The following is a 21,604-nucleotide window of genomic DNA, read 5'->3' as shown; positions in this document are numbered from 1 at the left end:
ACTATTCTGGAAGGGATTCTAAATACAATGATCGGCTAATAGCGATAGTATTGCTTCAGACGATTCATGCAAGCGGGGAAACGCCAGAAATCTAGCATATACCATTGTTGGTCCAGATTACATTCTATGGAAGTTATAACAGAAAAGTTTATTGAGAGATTAAATGCAATGATCTCCATTATATTCGTGGTCTGGACAGGTGAATTAGGCAAAGATATCTCTAGCAGATTATTCAGGACCTGCTCTTTCTTATTTCAGGTATTACCAAGCAATACTATCTACAGTCACTGTGAGGCCAGCTTAAGATATGATAAAGACCAATAGAATAGGATCTCCAGAAGTGACTTCCAAAGAGTGAGATCGACAGAAGACGTTACCATTACCACGTGCGGCCGTTGAGAAATTCAATGCGAACCACATAAAATTCCAGTACATACTCTGTAGATCTGACGGGGCTGTTGGGCCGTAACGCTAGTCGATACAGCCATGGATGGTCGCAGTTATAGTATATCAGGGAATAGAAACCCGTCGCTGTTCCTGATTGTGGATGTGCTGATTGGGCGGATTGGTCCTCCGCATATTACCTCTGTGAAAAATCTTCTTACGATGCAATGATGAAGTAGGGAATTGACTTTCTCGTTTGGCCTGAACTTTCCCCCGGGGACGGGACCAGTTCGAACAATCTGCTACTCAGAACCACGTAGTTTAGGCCTGCATGCGAGATAAACCAACGGACCGTTGGTCTGTCATACACCCATCGTTATCTGAGCCCCAGAGAGATGGTATTGGTTAAATCTACTGTGACACATCCAAGGCCTCAAATACTGCTGTATGGCCATACTACCAACAGGTGAGGTCATTTTCAAGGGAAGCAGCGGCCCCCGACCTCCGGAATAGTTCCTGTCGGGTAACTACTATTTTACCTACCCTACCGCCTTAGCCAAGCTGCCAATGCAAAGACTAAATAAATCTCGGGCGGGACTTACCGCCTGCCCACGAGAAAACTGGCGGTCAGCGACATCGGCCAATGATGGGTGGCGAAACCCGGCACTGCTGGAGCAAAGCGGGGCGAAGAACTGGATGGTGGGGCAAATGGAGGGCAGACCCCCAAGATGTGTTATTGGAAGAGTCTGTAGTACGGAGTATTCAACAACGATCGAAAACCAGGCCTTGGGGGAGTACTCACTTCTCAGGTCCTATTTACATCAGCCTTATCTAAGGTTCTTACCCTCTCATTGTTTTGCAGAATGTAAGGCTGAATGGATGGAACTGGACGGTGCCTGACCCCGACGCAGGCACCGTCGATCTAGACTAGATACAGGGAACACCTGTCACGGGTTCATATTAGATCCTGACAAAATGGGAGAATCATTGCGGAATCAGACCCGGCTAGAACGCAGGGATTTGGAACTAAACCGGCTCCAATCTCCATTTCTATCCCCTGTGCTGGTGCGGTGTACTTAGTGTAGACCCTCGACGGCCCGGTTTCCCCAGTACCTAGTAAAACATGTGCCTAGTCGGTGAGACGAAGGATTTAATTTGATTTGAAGTGTGGGCATAGCACCATCGGACATTCCTACATGCATCGTATTTTTCCTATGGAGTATTCGCACTTTGTTAGTACTTAACTCATCAGGATGGATTCCTTCGTCCCCTGACCTGTCATTCTGCATTCACTCCCACATTCGGTCCTTCCTCCTGTTTTTCTTTCCACCCTCCCCCTTGTTCGACAAGAAATGCCTCGTCTTTAAATCCCGGAGCGGTTCAACGCTCTGGGTTGGATTGATCGTGGATTTTTGGAGTTTCTTTTAGTTTTGCCCTATAAGCGGGGGTTTATTTCTATTCTATTCCCTTCCTAATCTGATCGTCTGTCAAGACCGTGGATTTTCGTTTCTCCCCTCTAGCTGTGACAAACCAGACACTATTACAGTCGCCGTCGCTCTTATTAGTATTTGGACGGATTGCCTTCTTGGTCGGCTGATCTCCTTTCCCATATTGCTCCTGACTGGTGCAAATTAGCATCCGAGCATGTGAAGTTGTGGTAGATCATCCCCTCGTCTCTGTTAGCCACAGTTCTTCGGCACCTGATGGCTGTTGCCTCCACATGCTGCCGATTTAATCTTCACGGCGCCTACTGTGACAGTATTTTGCATGAATGTGGTCATAATAATAGCAGCCCTAACCGCCCGCTGTACATAGTACCCCCTACCCTTGCATCTTCTCCACTCACTACAAGCCTTGGGGATGTCTCGTCTTGTTTGGTGACGAACCCTTTTGTCGAATATAAGTCTTGTCCGATCTCACCGCGTCTGAGCACTATGGCCTCCCAGAAGGACATGCTCAGAGTCGCCGAAATCCCCGTCGATTCATGTGACTCACGTCCTCAATCGGGTCGGATTTGCAATGAGCCTTCGACGGAGAAGAGCCACTCGACCGCTCCAAAGATGGCCGGTACATCATCATCAGCTCCTGACAGCCGTCGGACTCCAAAGCGAAAGCGGACAGGTTCCCCTCCATCTCCCTCCTTGAATACGCCCCCACAGTGTTTGCGTTCAGCTTCTCGCAGCACTCGACGGTGTGTACCTCCTAGTAGTCGCCACAGCTCGTTTTCTTCGCACCATCGCGCAGCAACTGTTTCTTCGCTTACACCGTCCCTGGCTCCCAGTTTGGATGACGAAGAGATCCGACGTCAGGACCTTTTGTCTTTGCATCGGGAATCTTGTCGACTGTTTCAAAATAACAGACTGTCTCGTTTCAACGAGCACAACGAGCCCCCCTCGTCCTCCGCTGGCACTCATACACCTCCACGTACCGTTCACACGTATTCAAATATCAGTACGCCTCCGCTTTCTCCCGTCCTCAGCGGCCAACTCATCGACTGTAACTCTCCGGTCCGGGTATGCTCCGTCTTCAGCGATGCTCACGGTGGGGATCCAATTTTACCGATACAATCCTCCGCCACAGTAATCGACTGGACCTCGCCGTCAACCCGGCGACGTGAGTACGAGAAGATCGACCGAGCCAGCAGCGGTATGCGAGGATTCTGGCGCCGGGTCGCTCCCCGATGGTGCCAGTCTAGAGACAATCGCACTCCGTTCTTCGAAGAGGGGAAAGACGGCAAAGGGAATTACGAGGGGAGTGTACGGAGATTTCGCATGGATCTCCCGGACGAGCCAGTTACCGAGAATAAAGTAGGATTGAAGCTAAAAAGAAAGCTGGTAGTGGGAAGGATTGGAACTCGGCGGAGAAGTGGTTCTGCGTGAACTTTGCATCGGAAGCGACACTGGGGTCGGCGGTGAACTGGTGTCACCCACAAACCGTAATGGCCGTCTGGCGCCGGTGAGGATAGTATTCATGAAGCCTGGCGCTTTTAGACGTCTCCATATAGCGGTTAGCTTGACCAGAGACGGCTAAACCTGAGTAGAAATCAAGGTGTGTTGAGCACACTACTGGTTCCTATTCTTTGTGCGGATTGGAGATTTGAAGTTATGATACCCATTCAGAGATGCAATAGATTGGACCGAATTCTATCATTCTTTATTTTACACCGACTTCCCTCTCTATTCTTTGTAGTTCAACTAGGAAGTCTGTCCGTAGTAATAAACGCCATGCAATACCATTAGAGCAAAAGTAACAGGAACGTAAATAAATGAAGGGTATATCGACCAGGGCAGAATCACCACAATCACACCATCTACAGCAGATCGAAGTCGTCCAGCTTGTCGCGGTAGCGCATGATGTTGCGCTTGATCTTGCTGCTATCCACCCAGGTGACGTAGTCCTCCATATTTCGCGTCACCATGTATGCAGGATCAGTGACCACCTCCGTTCCCACTCGCACATGGCCCTGTTCGATGAACGTGACAGCCTACATTTCATCAGATTATATTAATACACAACCAAACCCCGCTCCCGATATAAGGGAAGAGAGAAAGAGAGAGAACTAACCGTTTTAACATTCTCCACCATCCCCGACCTAGCCATAACAACGCCTAATCTCCTCCTACAGAAAGCCGAAACGGTGACCTCTCGCTCGACACGAGATAACCCGGCACCTTGTTCACGGCTCTGCTTGAGGATCCCCATTCGCCATAGTTTATCGAGCATTTCGCTCTCGATCTTCTTGCGCACGGGGTCGCTCGGATCCAGCTGCGTCAGCTTATGCGATAGCTGGCGCAGCGAGCCGCATATCGTGTTGTATTTTTTATATTCAAGCGCGTCGGGGAGGTAGTATCGTTGGCGGATGGAGGCTTCGCGATGTCCGCCGTCGGATTTGTATTCTTCGAAGTTGTGTTTTCGGAGAAGTCTATACGCTGTTAGTTAGTTGGTCTTGTCAGGGTGTGAGGGAGACAGGGCAGAACTTGCTTCTTCTCGTGGTATTTGAGTTGACGGACCATTTTGAATGGGGTTATTTGGTATGATGCGTGAGGGGGTTTCGTAAGGCTTGAAAATAATGCTGAGATAAAATTGTAATAGCGGTGTGGTTTTGCCGGCGGTATTGGTGCAAACGGGACAAACTAGGCCTCCGCCTACATAGGGCCATCGGATGTACAAATTCTACCTTGTGCGTCGCAGTATTTATCTATCGTACATACATCCAGGGAATGCGAACTGGATATTATCAGATTGATATGCATGCAATTCTTTTATCTACATTATGCATCAATTCACTCTCAAATAGCCGACAGTATGTTTCACGTGATTCCGGTCGGAATAACCATCACCCGTATTGCGGCCACCTAGTCCATTCGGGAATCGACAGCTATCGTTTACGACCAAAAGTATACACGGCAACACAAATTTCACCACAATCTTGGGATCTTGACTGATCTCGAGTCTCCAAGCGATTTCCTCTGGATGGCTGACTAGGCGTCGCATTTCATATTTGCTTCAATAAATAGACAACGACATTCCACTGTTTCGTCTTATCTGCGTTGGCTGAACCGCCGTCTCTGAACGGGCTTTTTGTTTGCGGCGCACAAGCTGCGGTGCAGCTTGGGGAGAATATCATTCAGCATGCGTCTAATCTGTCTTTTTCTGGCCATTGCATTGTGTCTGTTACACGTGGTATTGGCTGTCGAGGACTACTACAAGACTCTTGGCTTGGACAAGTCGGCGTCCGAGAGGGATATCAAGAGGGCGTATCGGACGTTGAGCAAAAAGTACCATCCTGATAAGAACCCGTGAGTACTGCCTGGTATTTTCCATCGTTCAACGAGAGCACCGCTGGTTCTAACGTCTGTCTAGTGGCGATGAAACCGCGCGAGAGAAATTCGTCGAGATAGCCGAAGCATATGATGTCCTATCTACACCTACTACACGTAAGATCTATGATCAGTATGGACACGAGGGAGTGAATCAGCATCGCCAGGGTGGATCGGCCGGACGACAGGCACACGACCCCTTCGACTTGTTTTCTCGCTTCTTCGGCGGCGGAGGGCATTTCGGCCATGCCCCGGGACATCGGAAGGGGCCAGATATGGAATTCCGGATTGGTATTCCACTGCGTGATTTCTACAATGGCAGGGAGGCAGAGATCGTATTGGAGAAGCAGCAGATCTGTGACGCTTGTGAAGGGACGGGTTCAGCGGATCGCGAGGTTGTCACCTGTGATAAGTGTTCGGGCCGCGGAGTGTTCATACAGAAACACATGCTGGCTCCGGGGATGTTCCAGCAGGTGCAGATGCAATGTGACAAATGCGGTGGAAAGGGGAAGACGATCAAGAAGCCGTGTCCGGTCTGTCACGGACACCGCGTCGTCCGAAGAGATGTGGAGACGGTGTTCACCGTCGAACCGGGAATGGACAAGGGACACCGGATTGTGTTTGAGAACGAAGCCGACGAGAGTCCTGACTGGGTTGCCGGTGATCTGGTCCTGATCCTGGAGGAGAAGGAACCGGAGCTGAGCACGACGGACAAACACCGAAACGACGGCACGTTTTTCCGTCGGAAGGGCAGGGATCTATTCTGGAAAGAGGCCCTCTCGTTGCGGGAAGCGTGGATGGGCGAGTGGACGCGCAATGTCACCCATCTGGACGGACATGTGGTGCAGTTGGGACGCAAGCGCGGCGAGGTCGTGCAGCCGTTATCCGTGGAGACGGTCAAGGGCGAAGGCATGCCGTTCTATTCAGAAGGACATCTCCACGAAAACCACGACCAAGATAGAGAACCAGGCAATCTGTACGTTGAGTATACGGTTATTCTCCCGGATCAGATGGAAAGTGGCATGGAGAAAGAGTTCTTCGCGTTGTGGGAGAAATGGCGCAAGAAGAAGGGGGTGGGATTAGACAAGGAAAATGGTCGGCCGATGCCTCCACCTCCACCGAAGGATGAGTTATAATATCTCAATTGAATTCCAGATATGTTCCAAATATCCAGGGGGGTGGGGTTTGTATATTACTAGATCATTAGATTAGACAATACGTTAATCCCATATTCTTATACACCTCTTAATAGAGGTAATCTTCAGTTGTTTAAGCAGGTAGTTTTAATAGATTGACCAGTTCAGTAAATAGTGAATACTAAGTACTATATACAGCAGATTTGTAACATGATTACACCGGCCAATAAAATGGACTATGATAAGTAATTAAGTTCATGAATCATGTCATGACAACAATCTGAAGATGGTAACAACATTGATGGCTAATATAACAGAGATTTGGGTGCGAAACGAAGCTGGCGCCTACCTGGTTGGAAGGTTATGCAAGATAATCTACAACAGTCCACTACGGAGTAGATATTTCTCCACAATAAAACTATCAAACATATTCCATGCTTTTTCTACAATAAGACTATCAAACAAATTTCATTCACAAATATAGAATGACATACCTAACACATTCTACCACAATGTCGACGTCCACCGTTTCCAACCCGTCAATATCTTCTCTGCCGTCTGTAACTATAGCAATGAGTCGGCAGCCGTTATTTATCAGATTAATAATTTCCTGACTCTTTTGGGCCTCCTAGTCTACTACACCTAGAGGTGTATTCAAAACTGGTATACATTAGATCGTCTTGCCATTAAGGTCCTTAAAATAATACACCATAGTAATATACAAGTCTTCTTTTAGCATTGAAATTGCTATTGCCGAGCTATATGAAGTCAACAATATTGAAGAGTACATCCGACTTCCTGTCTTGAAATACAAATGCTAATAGTGGATTCCCATGATCAATTTCAAGATAAACCATTCGATTAATAAAACCCGGCCTTAGATATTCATATAAGAGTTTCAGCAACCAATGAACGCTTGTGATTAGGGCGCTTGCCATTATACTACTTGCTACTGGCGTATTTGGGGTCCAGACAACTAACAGACAAGGAAAGGAGAAAAAGAAAGAAAAATAAACAAATCATCATCATAGTAAAAATAACCAGCCTACCGGCTACATTAGCGTCCCAGATGTGATCTAGATGTAGGCACATCAAATATATCATTCCGCCAAGTGTGAATTAACCGGTGACTTTCATCCCCCTCTTCAATGGCTTCTTGAGCTCGGATTGCCTCCTCATGCCACACCTTGACAAGACTCTCAGGGGCATAAACACCCTTGAAAACACTCTTTCCCGGCACGTCAATACCGATTCGAGTAGATAGCGACGACGTGGGGGACAGTCGAGCCAGGATGGCGTGAACGAAGCTGACGAGATCGTGCGGATTGGCGATTCGTACAGCATGCAGTCGTTCCCGCGCGAATACCAGTTCGCGATTCAGAGCGAACGCGACCTGGACGATCTGCTCAGCGATTTTCTTCTCCACAACGCGACGGAGCAGGTGTTTGAGCAAAGGCTTCATCAACCACAGAAGGAATCTCCATTTGCTGCTGTGGACTTGGTAGTCGAGTTTGTGGATGACCACGCGGACGCCGCGCAGGGTGAAGATTTGTTCGAGACGGTCTCGGCCGACTTCGACATCCAGGATGATGTCGATGCCGCGTCGGTCGAGGAAGAAGCTGGCGATGCCTTCGTCTTTGAATAGGCAGAATGGACCCGAGTGGGTGCGGAGCCAGTATCCGAACTCAGAGGCGCTGATGTTCAGTCCCATGATTGTGGCGGTGAATGTAGTCTTGAGATCGGTTTCGGTTCTTTTCGAATGCCGTTTTATAATATCAATGTCATTGCGTGTCGTGATGTGTATCCGGCATGGAAGGAATGAGGAAAACTGGGCTGCGTGGCCAGGCTCCAGGATCAAGTTTTCCAGCAGAAGGTCGAGTTCCGGCGCGGAGATCTCCAGCCGTGGGATTGGAATGTAATGGATGCATCGGAGAAAGAGAGGGAATAGCACTTCTAGTAAGTCAAGCGGCAATCGCTCTTTCTGATCGTAGTACCCCACCCAGGCATTTCTGTAGGTTTTCTCCGTGGCGTCGATCAGTTTAGATACCGCCGAGTCTTCAGGGACTGTCCATATGGCCCGTTTGGCCTGAACCAGAAAGGCGTCTACATCCTGACGCAGGTTGGATCCAACGTCTACTTGCTTGGATTTGGTTTCCAGTTCCTTGATCTTCTCGGGGGCAGAGTCAAAGAAATCGGGACTGGTCAGCATCTCCTGGATGGAGGAGCCTATCTCCGACATCAGCCGTTCAAATTCAGGGTCGTTGTTGGCATGCCGCAGCAGTTGTCTGAAGTTCTGTTCCAGGATGCTCCATTCCATAGGATCACCGAATGATTGAAGCAGGGCCCAGAGCTTTTGCATTGCCTCTTTGAGGTCTGCGTTGTTGTCAATGTCCTCAGCTGCTGCCGCAATATCAGGCGTTGCATTAGCGTAGATCGTAGCATATCGACGAACCAGCTGCGCCAGCGTCGCAACCGAATTCGAGTAATCGGGACGCTCTCGGAGTTTCAAGATGCTTTGTTTCAACCGATAAAACAGAGTCTCCCCTTGCTGCCCTCCTAGGTGTTCCTTTACACTCTCAACTGCCTCCCGGCCTGTATGAGCCATCTCATTGCCTGCAGACTCCGCCACATCTGTAATCTCCTGGCGTAACTCCTCATTTGATGGAGCGCGGTCCTCATCCGCACTCGCACCGTTCACCTCATGGACATCCTCTGCAGACGGTTTCAGCTGTTCGCCTGCTTCTTGTGAGGTGGCTGATAAAGTAACCGTGGTGTCTGAGAAGATCCGGCGACCGATTGTCGTTAAGTCATCGACGAAGAGTCGAAAGTCGGCATTGGTTAAAAGAAGCTGTCCCACGGTACGAAGACTATCATACGCTATCACTACACCGTTAGCCGGGTGATCGCAACAGACGCCGTCTGCCCGGGAGGCCAATACCAGCTTTAGAGTCTGCCCTTGCCTTCACCTGAGAAGCATGCTGCGAGATATGGCTGGGGCGCAGTGAGGCCCTCGATCGGGAAAGATGCCATAAAAAGTCTTGTAGTTGGTCATCACTGTTTTTGTCCCGCAGAAAGTCGATAAACACCTGGAGACAGAGACGGCAGTCCCGGATCAACTGGCGGCCTACAGTGCCGATCTCTTGAGTACGGGGGTTGAAAATGTCCGAAGCCAGTAGGGAGCTAAGGTTGGCGATGAGCTGGTCCGTCGAGGGCATGTAACCTTCCGACAGAGCGTGGAGCATCTGATAGGAGTGTAGCTTCTGATGCAAGCGACGCCGGAGGGGCGTCTCCTCCTCGTAGCGAGGAAGAAGGGGCTCTGTCTCTCCGTGCGGCATAGCGGAGGATGGCCGACACCGTCGTCACAATGATGGGATCTCGATCAGGCTGGACTAGGAGATAACCGATGATGGATTGCAAGCAGACCGGAGGACTCCGCGGGAATCCAAGGATCAGCAAAGCGGAGGTAAAGGCTCAATGTCTGACCAGGATGCAGGGCGGCTAACTACTTCCAGGTTGTTATTGGTATCTCAGCTAGCTTCATTCTTTGTTGCGTCACTGTCCGCCGCTTTTACCCAGTCAGGTGACGGCATACATCGAGCGATGGTACAAGTACACATTCTCGATGTGATGAGGCAGGTGAGTAGGTAGTCCTCAGAGGCACCTTCGCGGTCGAAGTCATACGACAATCAACCTATTCCCATCCTCGAGCACAATCCAAATTCTATGTGTTTAGAAAACTCCGTCGGCGAACACCGAACTGCGCGGGCCACCGAGCTACGCGCTTCTGTATTGTATATTTTATATGCCTAGTGTCTTAACAACAACATGCCAAGAGGGCCTAAAATCTGTTATGTATAATAGTGCAATGGCACATATATAAATACTAACCCTATGTTCTTGTAGGATTTCTAGTTCATTATAATTCAAAAAAATACTTTTAAATACAGTGGTATTTAAAATAATCCTGTATTATAAGTCAATGAAAATCTTACAAACTCTAATTAAATTGTATAGGCATTCTGAATTATTTACATATCAAGGAATACTTCTATTTTTATCATAACTCTATGTTGTTGTTAAAATATTAAGGTCAATAAAAGTGTTATTTTATAGGCGATACAGAGGCGAGTTCGGTGGCCGGTATGGTATGTCAGCGGGCCTCAGGCATCCATTTTGGAAATCTGGCTGTCAAGATTGCCAGAAACGGTATAGCGCACATCAACATGGAGATCAGAATGCTCTACAGATCCTTCGTGGAAGAGGAAAGAATTCCCGTACGGTGGGGACAGAAAGTGAGACCATCGGAATATGTCAGTCTTTGTAGAAAGGCCGCTGGTTGCCTGACGAGAGACTAGGAAATAGCAAGAATACGAACTTCCCCCTGCTTAGTCTAGCTACCTCTGCGTTCTTCTGATAACTGAATGGCTACGGTTGACTATTACGATGGGAGGTTTAACCCGAGGATGATGCAGAGACAACGATCGTAAAGCCTTTGAACCTTTGCTCTAGAGTACTCAAAAAGCTCATAGCAAGTCTATCTAATCTGTCTCCCTTTCACTGGCCTAACGTAGCATAGTATGGCTACGGAGTACGCAGTAGATCGGCAGTTAAAGCACAGTGCCACAGAGTAACATGTTTGATCTCTTGCCACCGCCACCCCCAGCCGGGTGAGGGTGTGGTTAATCACCCCGTGTTACCCTTAAACTGGAATAGATTGCTCCAGACAAAAACAGCTTAGACCTGCAGTACGAAGTACAGAGTATGTATGTACAATACAGCCGCAACGTGTTTCCGCTGGGGATGACACAAGTTCGATCCGAGAGACATGGACATGAGGGATTTGAATCACGTTCTATGAAGTACTCCGTACTCTGAGTACTGGACATAGCCACTTCCTGCAGGGGTTTAGCTGCACGGGATCGTGCCCAACGGAATGATGGACTACGAGCAAGGCTCTGCGTATGGGGATGATCAGCAACGAACCAAGCTTTTGTGATTCATGCAAGCTGTCCAATGAATCCGGGGGAAGTTAAAAACACCAGGTAAATGTGGGTAACTGAAGTAGGCTAGACTCTAAACGATACGATGTCAACATGTCAGGAGTAGATGATCAATGGACCCAGCATTCCCTTATTATGGAGTATTTAATAAAAGAAAGGAAAGAAAGAAAAGCAAGGGGAAGATTAGCTGTACTCGATGCATCGGGTGTATGGCAAAAAAGACTCACTGTTGACAAGTACTTGGGCCGACAAGTAGAGTGAGGGATAACTAGCTAGTTACCTAGTTAGTTAGCTATTAACTAACTAGGGTGTAACTAACTAGGACAGATGAAATGTATGAAGTACAGAGTTGGTACTTCTGCACGTCAGTACTACGAGGGCGACATGGGCCTCGAAGGCTCGAATGCTCTGATACTTTATCCATAGTCTTCCCGGGCGAACCCTAAGTGGACATAGGACTGGAGAGGACTTTGGCTGGGCGTTGGTTGAGGAGAAAAGCTAGGAGTTGTGCTCCATCCGACGTCTCCATCGGTCGGGGCCGATCGGAGCCGAGTCTCGGTGGATTAGACAGAGCTGATGGACTTGGTAGCTGTTTGGAGAGTTTCAAGGACTGACAACAAAAAAACCAAGGAAATCTCAACTTAATTTCTGGGTTGAAGTACGCTGTAGGGAGATAGATGCATGTAAGTCATAAGTCACATTATATGTGGTGGTTAGAACATGCGACATGTTTCGCATGACGAAGCGAAATCAGAAAGGAAAAGGTACAGGTGACGGAGAATCTCGATCGAGTATATTATTCCGTTACTCCGTATGTCTGTCTGTCTTCGTCTGCAGGACTCATTAATAACGGCAATATGGACGCTGACTCAAGAAGCCGAACTCGGCCAGCGTCCGGGCCGTGATGGGGGACTCAACCCTAGCGATGAAGAATCACACAGTAGCTCCAGTCTGGAACCCTTCCTCTCGCAGTTAGTCTTGTTGGCGATAGAGCGTCTAGTCCACTACTAGGTGATGGTGGTCTATATTAGTGTCGTCCAAGCCTAATTGCTGCCACATGAGACCGGCTCCACTGGAGTATTTAGTGAGGTCAAATCTTTCGTTGTCTGGATGATGGATGTTTGGTTCTACTCCACTACGAAAAAACTAAACTAAAATAAAAACAAAGAAATTAGAAAAACTAGAAAGAAAAACAGATGGAAACAGGGAGATAGAGAGAATGTAAGAAACAGGACATCAAGTCATCGGGATGCCATTCCGGATGCCGCCTGCATCTGAAGGCGGAGACTTGCCATTCCTGTCGATGCAAGCTCTGTCCAAGTACGACGAGAAACGGAGTACGGAGTAATTCTCGAGATTCCCTGGCATCACGAAAGTCAATGGATCTGTCCAAAGGGAAAGTCCAATCGATCGATTTCGCTTACTCCAGAGGCCCAACAAAAATCCAACCAGGGGGAACGGAATAGTAATGGACGTGAAGGTACATTCTCAACAAAAAAATAAAAAATAGTAATGAAATAGTATTGAAAGTTTAAAATAAACATAATATAATATTAAATAGGAAAGTAAGAAAAACTAAAAAAATCCCCCACTGGACATATCAGGTCCGTTTCTCGAGAGCCTTAACAAATCAGCATATTCTCCTCGACTGTACTCCGTACTACACGGTAGTTATCGTCCTGGCATCTAGAATTGCCTCACCCATTCTCTCGATCCCCTTCCCTTTCGCCTTCTCATTTGCCTATCCTCTATTCTGTCTTTGTGTCTTTTTCTCCGCACTTGGTCGTTTTCGGAGTCTCTTCCCGTTTTCTCCACAGCCGTTCCCAATTCGTCTCACGTTTCCACCCTTCCCCCAATTTCCCAAAAGCTTCGTATCGCCATTTCCCACCAGCTCCTGTGACGCGGTCGAAACGGTTCGCTGCCATGCAACCACTGCTCCCGATATCCACCGTCTCGATCCCGACCCTCCTGACTGGCTCCCTCGTCCCCGGCTCTTCCCGACTCCTGAGCCAGAGACTTCGTCAACACCGGCCACAGCCCTGTTTCTTCTTTCTCGCGACGTCTTCGTTGGAGATCACCACCGCCGCTGCATCCTGACCATCGGAATGTGGTGGATTCGTGCTCAGGGGGGTTCAATGTTAGTGCGCCTACATAAAATCAGACTGCCACCTGTGGCCTCATCATCTCAATCACTACTACTCTTCACTTCTGCTTCCCCCATCCATTCCACCTCTGTTTCCTACTTTTCCACCTCTCCTACCTGTCCTCGTTCTAAGGCTGGTTTCACCGTGACTCAGATCGCCCCCATGGCTCGTTATCCTGCGCAACAAAACCGGCCGGTCCATGCAGTTCCAACGTACGTGTCCCTCGATTTACGAAAAAGTCAATAAAAAGAAAACCAAAAAAAAAAATTGGATGTTCGAGATGGCATGAGGACTTGGTATATGAGGTTACTTACCCAATTCTTCCCACCTAGAGAGACCAATTACGACACCGCGAACCCTGCATACATTCGCAAATATCTCCGCACCTACGGTCTGACTCCCCCGCGTGCGGAGTCCTACGAAGTCCAGAAAACACGCTGTATGTACACTTCGCAACCGCACATTTCACGTTCGTTATTCTTAGTCTGGAGATTAATAACTCGATAGGCCTGGCCCAATTGGCCCTGAAGAGCTCGCCGATCGATAAATTCCTCTACCTAAGCACAATTCGCAAGAATAACGTGCATCTATTTTACCGTCTTGTGACGGATCATTTGAGGGTACGCTCTGAGACTTTTTTTTTGGTTTTTTTGGTATTTGTGGTTTTTTTTTTTTTTTTTTTTTTTTTTTTGTAAAAAAATTAATAAAAAAATACCGAGGCATTCTGCAGTTCTTTCAGAAGTGTCATTTTCGTGATCATCAGTAGTGCTAATATTTGGACAGGAATTGACCCCACTGATCTATACCCCAGTCGTGGGTGAAGCATGCCAACGATGGTCCGAGATCTACCAGCAGCCGGAAGGTAAGTTACAGCTCCTGCGACGATTCAAATCCGGCATGTTAACGACCCCTGCCTAGGCATGTACCTGAGCTGGGAAGATCGCGGCAATCTGGCCGCCGTCATAGCCAACTGGCCCCAGCCCAATGTGGAGATCACATGCATCACCGATGGCTCCCGAATTCTCGGTCTAGGTGATCTTGGCATCAACGGGATGGGCATCCCCATTGGCAAGCTAGCTCTTTACACTGCATGTGCGGGGATTCGTCCCGAGGCCACCCTTCCCTTGACATTGGATCTGGGGACTAGCAATAAGGCTCTCCGGGAAGACCCGCTGTACATGGGTAGCCGACATGACAAGATCACCCCGGAGCAGGAGCGGGAGTTCATGGATGAGTTGATGGCTGCTCTCACCGAGCAATGGCCTGGGTAAGTGACTCACCCCCCTCCTCCCCGATCGTCCCAACATCTTCCGAAAAGGCCGGACACTAACGGAGCGGACCACGCCCTGCAGCATCGTCATCCAATTCGAAGACTTCAAGAATCCGTTCCCCGCCCTGGAGCGCTACCGCGATGTTTACACATGCTTCAATGATGACATTCAAGGGACGGGAGCTGTCATTCTCGGTGGCGTCATCAACGCCGTGAAGCGCTCCGGCGTTCCCTGCAAGGATCATCGCGCCGTGTTTTTTGGAGCGGGAAGTGCCGGCGTGGGTGTTGCGAAACAGATTGTGGATTTCTTCGTGCGGGAGGGTATGACCGAGGATGAGGCCCGCTCGTGCTTCTACCTGGTCGACACCAAGGGTCTCGTCACCCTGGACCGTGGTGACAAGCTCGCCGACCACAAGGTGTACTTCGCGCGGACGGACAACCAAGGCCAGCAGTGGAAGACTCTGGAGGAAGTTATCGACCATGTGAAGCCGACCATCTTGATGGGTCTGTCTACCCTGGGCGGTGTCTTCACCCCCGATATCCTGCGCAAGGTTGCGGAGTGGAACAAACACCCCATCGTCTTCCCTCTTTCCAACCCTTCCTCGAAGTCGGAATGTGACTACGAAACCGCCGTTACCCACACAGATGGCCGTGTCCTCTTTGCATCAGGCTCCCCTTTCCAGCCCTTCTCCTTCACCAACTCGGAAGGTGAGACTCGCACCTACTACCCGGGACAAGGCAATAACATGTACGTCTTCCCGGGTATTGGTCTGGGTACTATTCTCTCCAAGGCGGTCAAGGTCACCGACAGCATGATCTACGCCTCGGGTGACGCGCTTTCCCAGGCGCTCACCGCAGAGGAGATCGACCGGGGTCTCTTGTATCCCGACCTAACTCGCATCCGCTCGGTCAGCGTGGTGGTGGCTCGCAAAGTCATCCGAGCCGCCCAGGAGGCAAAAGTAGACCGGGAGGCAACTCTGCGCACGATGGACGATGCCGCCCTGGATGCGTGGATCAAGTCCCGCATGTATGACCCTCACTCCGAAGTGCTGGCCTTGGAGAGGGAAGTGGGTGCTCTGTTGTCAAATCTGGGCCCGGGCTCGCTGCCTTTGAACGGACTCTCAAACGAGGAAGCCGACAAGAATGCTAAGCTGTAATTACCAGCACTCTTCTTCCTTCTTCTCCCTCTGTCTCCACCCTTGTCGTCTCGATGGCATGTTCCATGGGCGCCTCGTCGTCCATAGTTTGAATGATAGCTTTGCCAGGATAATTTGAGTTTCATTTCAAGCGTGTTACTGGACTTGTTGGAAGAAAGCACCTTGTTCCTTGTTATACCCCGTTCTTTCGGCTTCTTGCATTACTCCTCATAGCAATTTCACTCTTGCACTGATGCAGACTTGGGTTTGGTTCCCTGTTTTAGATTGCGTTCCCATATTGGAATAGCAAATTAGATGAATCTATGAACATTTCGGATTGACCATTTTGGCGGTACATGTGTCGTAGATTTGATTGATCCACGGTACTAGGCAGGAGATCTCCTAGATTCCCCTCTCCAACTAAGTCGTGGGGAATTAGTAATTTCCCCGAGTAAGTGGAGCAGGCGGATAGACTCAAATCCCCGACTAACTTAGTTTATTCTTCACGGTGGTTCTGCAGCTCGCAACGACTGTCGCATTGGGAATCGCACGCCGGCGCTTAGCCTGAGGCAGAACCCGCACGCGTGGCGCCTGCGCGTCCAGCAGCCAATCCTTGCCTTTTCCCGTCTTTTTAAGAGCACCATTCACTTCATCGTCCTCAAACTTACTACTACTAGTAGTACTTAATGGCGGCGGTCCTTATCCACAACCACCGCAGGGAAGGCCGAAACCTCGGCTCAACAGATACATATAAAAAGATATAAAAACGGAGTCCGATGCTTTTGGATCCTGGATAAGTTTCCATCTCCATCTTCATCGACATACTCACAATGCCGTCTTCTCTGAGTGAACCAGTGAAGCTCCCTTGCGGAGTAGTCTTTTCAAACCGTCTAGTGAAGGTGAAGTTTACCGGACGGAACAAGAAGCTATTCTCTAATGACTCTTGTAGGCTGCAATGGCGGAATTGTTAGCCGGATGCCAGCATACGCCCAATCCGGATTTGACCGAAGTGTATAACCAGTGGGGTCAAGGGGGATGGGGAGGTGTTCTGACCGGTTCGTCCCCTGACTGAATCATGCGAACAGGAAGAGAAAAATGGAAAGAAAGGGGAAACAACGGATATACTGATTACGCGGCAACAGGTAACGTCCAAGTCGATGTCAACCATCTAGGAACCCCATTCGACCCTGCCCTCCCCGCCGAATATACCGGGGTAGAGAACAATGCGACACTGGTGGAAGCTTGGAGCAAGATTGCCCATGCCTGTCAACAGCATGGAACCCCATCCATTGTTCAGATCTGCCATCCAGGCCGACAGTCGTTTCGAATCGCTGGCAATCGAGGCATTTTCGCTTCCACAATTGCCCCCAGTGCCGTTCCTCTAGTAATGGGCGATGGTCTGATCGAGCGAATTATCAGTTGGATTACTTTCCCGCCGCCGCGAGAGATGACACAGGCGGATATTGACTCCGTGACGCGACTGTTTGTCGATACCGCTCGGTTGATGGCTGATAGTGGTTTCTCGGGGGTGCAATTGCATGGTGCACATGGGTATTTAATCGGTAATTCTGTCACTGTCCATATCATAAGGGCTTGAATAGCTAATACTAAACCTGCAATCTTAACCAGATCAATTTTTGAATCCCAAGGTACGATAACTTTTTCATTCTGCTTTCTATAAGAAACCTATTACTTATCGAATTGAATTCCACAGACAAACCATCGAACCGACGCTTACGGCGGATCGGCTGAGAAGCGCGCCAAATTCATCCTGGACATCATCGCTGCGATCCGCGAAACCGTCTCGTCTAGTTTCTGCATCGGCGCCAAGCTCAACTCAGCCGATCACAACTCCGCCTCATTCGAAGACACCATGACTCAGATCGGCCTTCTCGTAGACGCAGGTATCGACTTCCTCGAGGTCAGCGGAGGGAACTACAAGGATCCCAGAGTAAGCAGCATATTCTTTCTTTCTACGTGGCCTGTCCCTTCCATCTTAACTTAATACTACTTCCAGATGATGGGCAACCACTCAACCCCAACAACACAAACACCAGAGAAGAAATCCGCCCGCACTGCAGCCAGAGAAGCCTTCTTCCTTGAATTCGCCACGGAAACTCGTAAACGATTCCCCTCTCTCGTCCTCATGCTCACAGGGGGGTTCCGCACGCGCGCAGGAGCCGAAGCTGCAATCGCCCAGGACGCATGCGACCTGGTCGGCATCGGACGTCCGGCGGCTATTGACACCCGTTTTCCACAGTTGTTGCTGGATGAGAGCCTGCAAGATGAAGAGGCACAGATGCAGTTAGGGAAGGTCCCTGCTCCGTTTTATACAAGGCTTGTTCCGGTGAAAGGGGTGGGGGCGGGATTGGAAACCGTATGCCTCTCTCCTCTCTCTATCTTTTTAGTTCTTTTTTGAGTTTTAACTACATTGTTGAAACAGAGGGTTTACTGACATGTCTTGTTTGAACAGGCTTATTATTCAGGGCAGATAAAGAGAATAGCAAAGGGATTGAAAACTGCGATTCCTGGCTTGTAATCTCACATGTTTAAGATATGCTATAATTGGTAATAATGATGATAAATTTGGGTTAAATTTTGGGTACGAAGTATATACACTCATTGCAGGAAGATTAGTTACTTTAGAATCAATTCTAATAATGTAAAAGCTGAGTCGAAAACAGTATCGTTCCTCATACTCTTTAATTAATATAAAGGATTGGTGCCCACGGTAAATGCAGTTTTGATTCATTGACATTAAAATTAAATACAATAAAAGGCAGTATTCCTAATCATTTTCATCCCGAATTGCGGAGCCGCTAAATAGAAATGAAACCAATATATTCTGTATAATTCAATACAACAAACTCTCGGAGCTCAGGCAGTTATACTGATACTATTAGATCCTTTTGGACATTATAGAGTTTCCAAGCCCATTTAAAAACTGTGCCACTTGCTCATAGTTAGGATAGATTACCAACCCCAACGCTGTTCAACGATAAGTATCCAAGACCCCTCTTCCATTCTATACCAGAAATTTCGCAGAATCCAACAATCCAGCCAGTGCGGCATAATGAAGTGGGTGCAAGTCCGGCCCTAAAATTCACCTGGAAGTTCCCCGGACAATCCTGGTCCAGCAATTTGTTTGATATTCATGGCATTTGCACCTGGGTTTTGTTGTGTATATATTTTAGGACTGCCAATATGCCTGTCTGTACATTCACGCATCTTGGATAGTTAATCCCCGTAACGAAAGTGTATCGCAATAGCTTCAAATAGAGCCTCTGCGACTGCATAGGATAATAGAGTATAATTGCGGATGTGAGATCTTTCATTTGGATCGGCGCCATGCTTTAAAAGCTATATAAGAAGTGTTATATCGTCAAAAGTATACCTACGGTATATTAGCTATTTGGAGGTGTTATTAAGGTATCCGGTTAAACTTACACAGTGATAGTGTCCAAGCATCAAAGTCAGCATCTATATCTCAATAGTAATTAAGGAACAATTCAAGAATATTATAAAACTTCAGTTGTGTTGTAAGAAGAATGCTCAGTGATCATGGTGCTCACTCATCTACTAACCCAGTAACATTGTCAACGTTGCCATCATCAATCGCGATACGAAGTTCCTTTGTAAGGTTTCCCATCTTGGCGTCGATAAAGGAAGCGAAAATATTGAAAAACAATCTAGATGAAACTTTCCAAGTATTTTCTTAAGGAATTAAAAAGGTTGTTTCTGACTTAAGAAGTACTGTTTATGCACTGTGCACTAAAATTATTGCGGTTTATATACATGTGATCAAAATAAGCTCAGTCAACTGCTTGACTGCGGGCTAGAGTTGCACGAAGGAACTGCAAAAACCGCCACCGAATCGGTACGGATCCGGCCCCTAGACAGGGAAGCCGCATGCGGTTGCAGTTTCTAAAGACAAGATCCGCAGAAACTACGGGAATCCGAACGGATTCTGCGGTTTCCACCGAATCCGCAAGTCTGAAAAATCCGATATGTGATAACGCGTACTACAATTTAAAAAAAAAAAAAAAAAAATTTATTACCGACACTCCCTTATTACATCCCTACGCATCCTATATATTCTTTGCTTGTAGGAGATAAATGGTGGTCTACTAACTAGCATAGTATACTGGAAATAAACAGACAGCTTTGTAATTAATCTAGTTAAGACATATACCAACTCTGATAGTTCTTCTCCCTAGGACTGTTATCCTGATGGCGGCCCCCAAGGAGTCCTAATATTTAATAGCTTCTACGATCCATACATAGTGTGAGAACCTGCGTGAAGCCAGTTTGCATCGTTTGTTTATTCATTTCGTTGGCAACGAGGGCGGCTTTTGGAGGCGAACCCGGTTTGCAGTTTTTGTTTGTCCGCTCTGCTTAACGACGGGGGTGAGGCAGCTGGACACGGTGGAAGGAGGTGATATATTGTCATTGCAGGCACCGAATAGAGTTGGTTTGATTTCATTTCCACTCTGTTTCGTAAGTCATAGGACATAGTACCTACCTAATCGGCCATGTGATGAGCGAGATTGCAATATTAATCTAACCGTAGCTAGATTAAATAGTTATATAGTTTGTTTTATCTTTTTAAGTGCTTTTTCTTATTAGATCAGCAACTCCTTATTATATCTCTGACTATTTAGAATTACTATCCACACATACATACACATGTATACATGTGGTGTATTTTCCCCAGTAATATGCTGAACACTGTTTTCTCTCCAACCACACTAAAGGCTCCTTTTTTATATACTTCTTAAGTTAAAGTTATTTGTTATATAAAACATAATAATTTTCAGCCCAATTGAGGATTAGTAAGGATATGATTCCCCAAGTGCTGAGCGGATTATACAAACCGCACCGAATCCGCACCGAGTGTAATTCTACTGCGGGCCATGGAGCCACACCTCATTTAAATGGGTTATATATTGAAGTAGAAAGGTTATGAGAAGATATTTTGATTGAACATCAGACTGTGTTAACTATGAAGCTGAATATTAAGGATCTAATTACTTAATTTAATAATCAGAGAACCTATTACTATCTAAAGGCAACTTTAACCCATACTTGTACCCAAATCCTAAGTCTCTCTAAACTGTATAAAACCTTGCAAAATTTAAATACTGCATTTTTAATTAGAAAGCCATGTAGCCATATAAATAACTAATTTCACGCTGTGAAACCCTTTGTTTGGTGATTCGGTAGCCGCATGTTGAATATGGTGACTCAGAGGCCTCAGGATTTTGGCTCAAGCCGATCACTCACTTTTCCGATTAAGTTTCCTCAACAATATTTACGCAACATATTGTTTTTTACAAGCCGTTCTGTAGAGCTTCCTACAGTGCAGTCTAGCGTCACTTGGTAATAGGGTCCGAAAAACAATCAAAGTATGAGGGGATGACACCGGTTTCGACTCGGCCTGTAGTTAGCTGGCATCTGATTGCAGTATATATGTAAAGGGCTGGGGCCCGTTTGACTTCTCGGGCCTATTGTCCCTATTGCCCCTACGGCCCCTACGCGCCCTTTTGGCCCCATTGACCCTGTTCAATATTCGGCTAATACCGAATAGGAAGGTAGACACTATTCTTGAAAAGGTGCTTAAAATGATTGTCTTAGATGGTTTCTTGATTATATTGATCAACATATGATCATTCTTGTGATTATTATTATGGATCATTAGGTTGCTTCTTCTGCTA

General features: G+C 47.6%; 6 protein-coding genes across 6 annotated transcripts; 4 read left to right on the top strand and 2 right to left on the bottom strand.

Annotated features, from left to right (window-relative positions):
- Positions 1–2,318: 2,318 nt before the first annotated feature.
- ATNIH1004_001253 (uncharacterized protein) lies at positions 2,319–3,263 on the top strand (the record flags this gene model as incomplete). The annotated part of the gene is made up of 1 exon (XM_033565953.1): positions 2,319–3,263. One exon carries the CDS (start codon positions 2,319–2,321, stop codon positions 3,261–3,263), a length of 945 nt encoding a protein of 314 aa, XP_033431710.1.
- Positions 3,264–3,694: 431 nt separating this feature from the next.
- IMP3 (snoRNA-binding rRNA-processing protein IMP3) lies at positions 3,695–4,397 on the bottom strand (the record flags this gene model as incomplete). The annotated part of the gene is made up of 3 exons (XM_033565952.1): positions 3,695–3,868; positions 3,949–4,313; positions 4,391–4,397. 3 exons carry the CDS (start codon positions 4,395–4,397, stop codon positions 3,695–3,697), a joined length of 546 nt encoding a protein of 181 aa, XP_033431709.1.
- Positions 4,398–5,016: 619 nt separating this feature from the next.
- SCJ1 (putative DnaJ domain protein) lies at positions 5,017–6,340 on the top strand (the record flags this gene model as incomplete). Its single annotated transcript, XM_033565951.1, has 2 exons — positions 5,017–5,183; positions 5,248–6,340. The coding sequence occupies 2 exons, from the start codon at positions 5,017–5,019 to the stop codon at positions 6,338–6,340; spliced, it is 1,260 nt and encodes a 419-aa protein (XP_033431708.1).
- A 1,057-nt stretch (positions 6,341–7,397) lies between these two features.
- On the bottom strand, positions 7,398–9,675 carry ATNIH1004_001250 (uncharacterized protein; the record flags this gene model as incomplete). The annotated part of the gene is made up of 2 exons (XM_033565950.1): positions 7,398–9,217; positions 9,279–9,675. 2 exons carry the CDS (start codon positions 9,673–9,675, stop codon positions 7,398–7,400), a joined length of 2,217 nt encoding a protein of 738 aa, XP_033431707.1.
- Positions 9,676–12,153: 2,478 nt separating this feature from the next.
- Positions 12,154–15,911, top strand: ATNIH1004_001249 (NAD-dependent malic enzyme; the record flags this gene model as incomplete). The annotated part of the gene is made up of 7 exons (XM_033565949.1): positions 12,154–12,311; positions 13,208–13,696; positions 13,817–13,923; positions 13,992–14,104; positions 14,268–14,346; positions 14,403–14,751; positions 14,837–15,911. The coding sequence occupies 7 exons, from the start codon at positions 12,154–12,156 to the stop codon at positions 15,909–15,911; spliced, it is 2,370 nt and encodes a 789-aa protein (XP_033431706.1).
- Positions 15,912–16,720: 809 nt separating this feature from the next.
- ATNIH1004_001248 (uncharacterized protein) lies at positions 16,721–18,345 on the top strand (the record flags this gene model as incomplete). Its single annotated transcript, XM_033565948.1, has 7 exons — positions 16,721–16,789; positions 16,840–16,945; positions 17,033–17,452; positions 17,520–17,539; positions 17,605–17,841; positions 17,908–18,267; positions 18,334–18,345. 7 exons carry the CDS (start codon positions 16,721–16,723, stop codon positions 18,343–18,345), a joined length of 1,224 nt encoding a protein of 407 aa, XP_033431705.1.
- Positions 18,346–21,604: the final 3,259 nt, after the last annotated feature.

This window comes from Aspergillus tanneri, assembly GCF_003426965.1.
Source record: "Aspergillus tanneri strain NIH1004 chromosome Unknown AapTan_2_pilon_pilon_pilon, whole genome shotgun sequence".
Lineage (NCBI taxonomy): Eukaryota > Fungi > Ascomycota > Eurotiomycetes > Eurotiales > Aspergillaceae > Aspergillus > Aspergillus tanneri.
The sequence above is the reverse complement of the archived record's forward strand: the minus strand, read 5'-3'. Positions and strand labels throughout refer to the sequence as shown.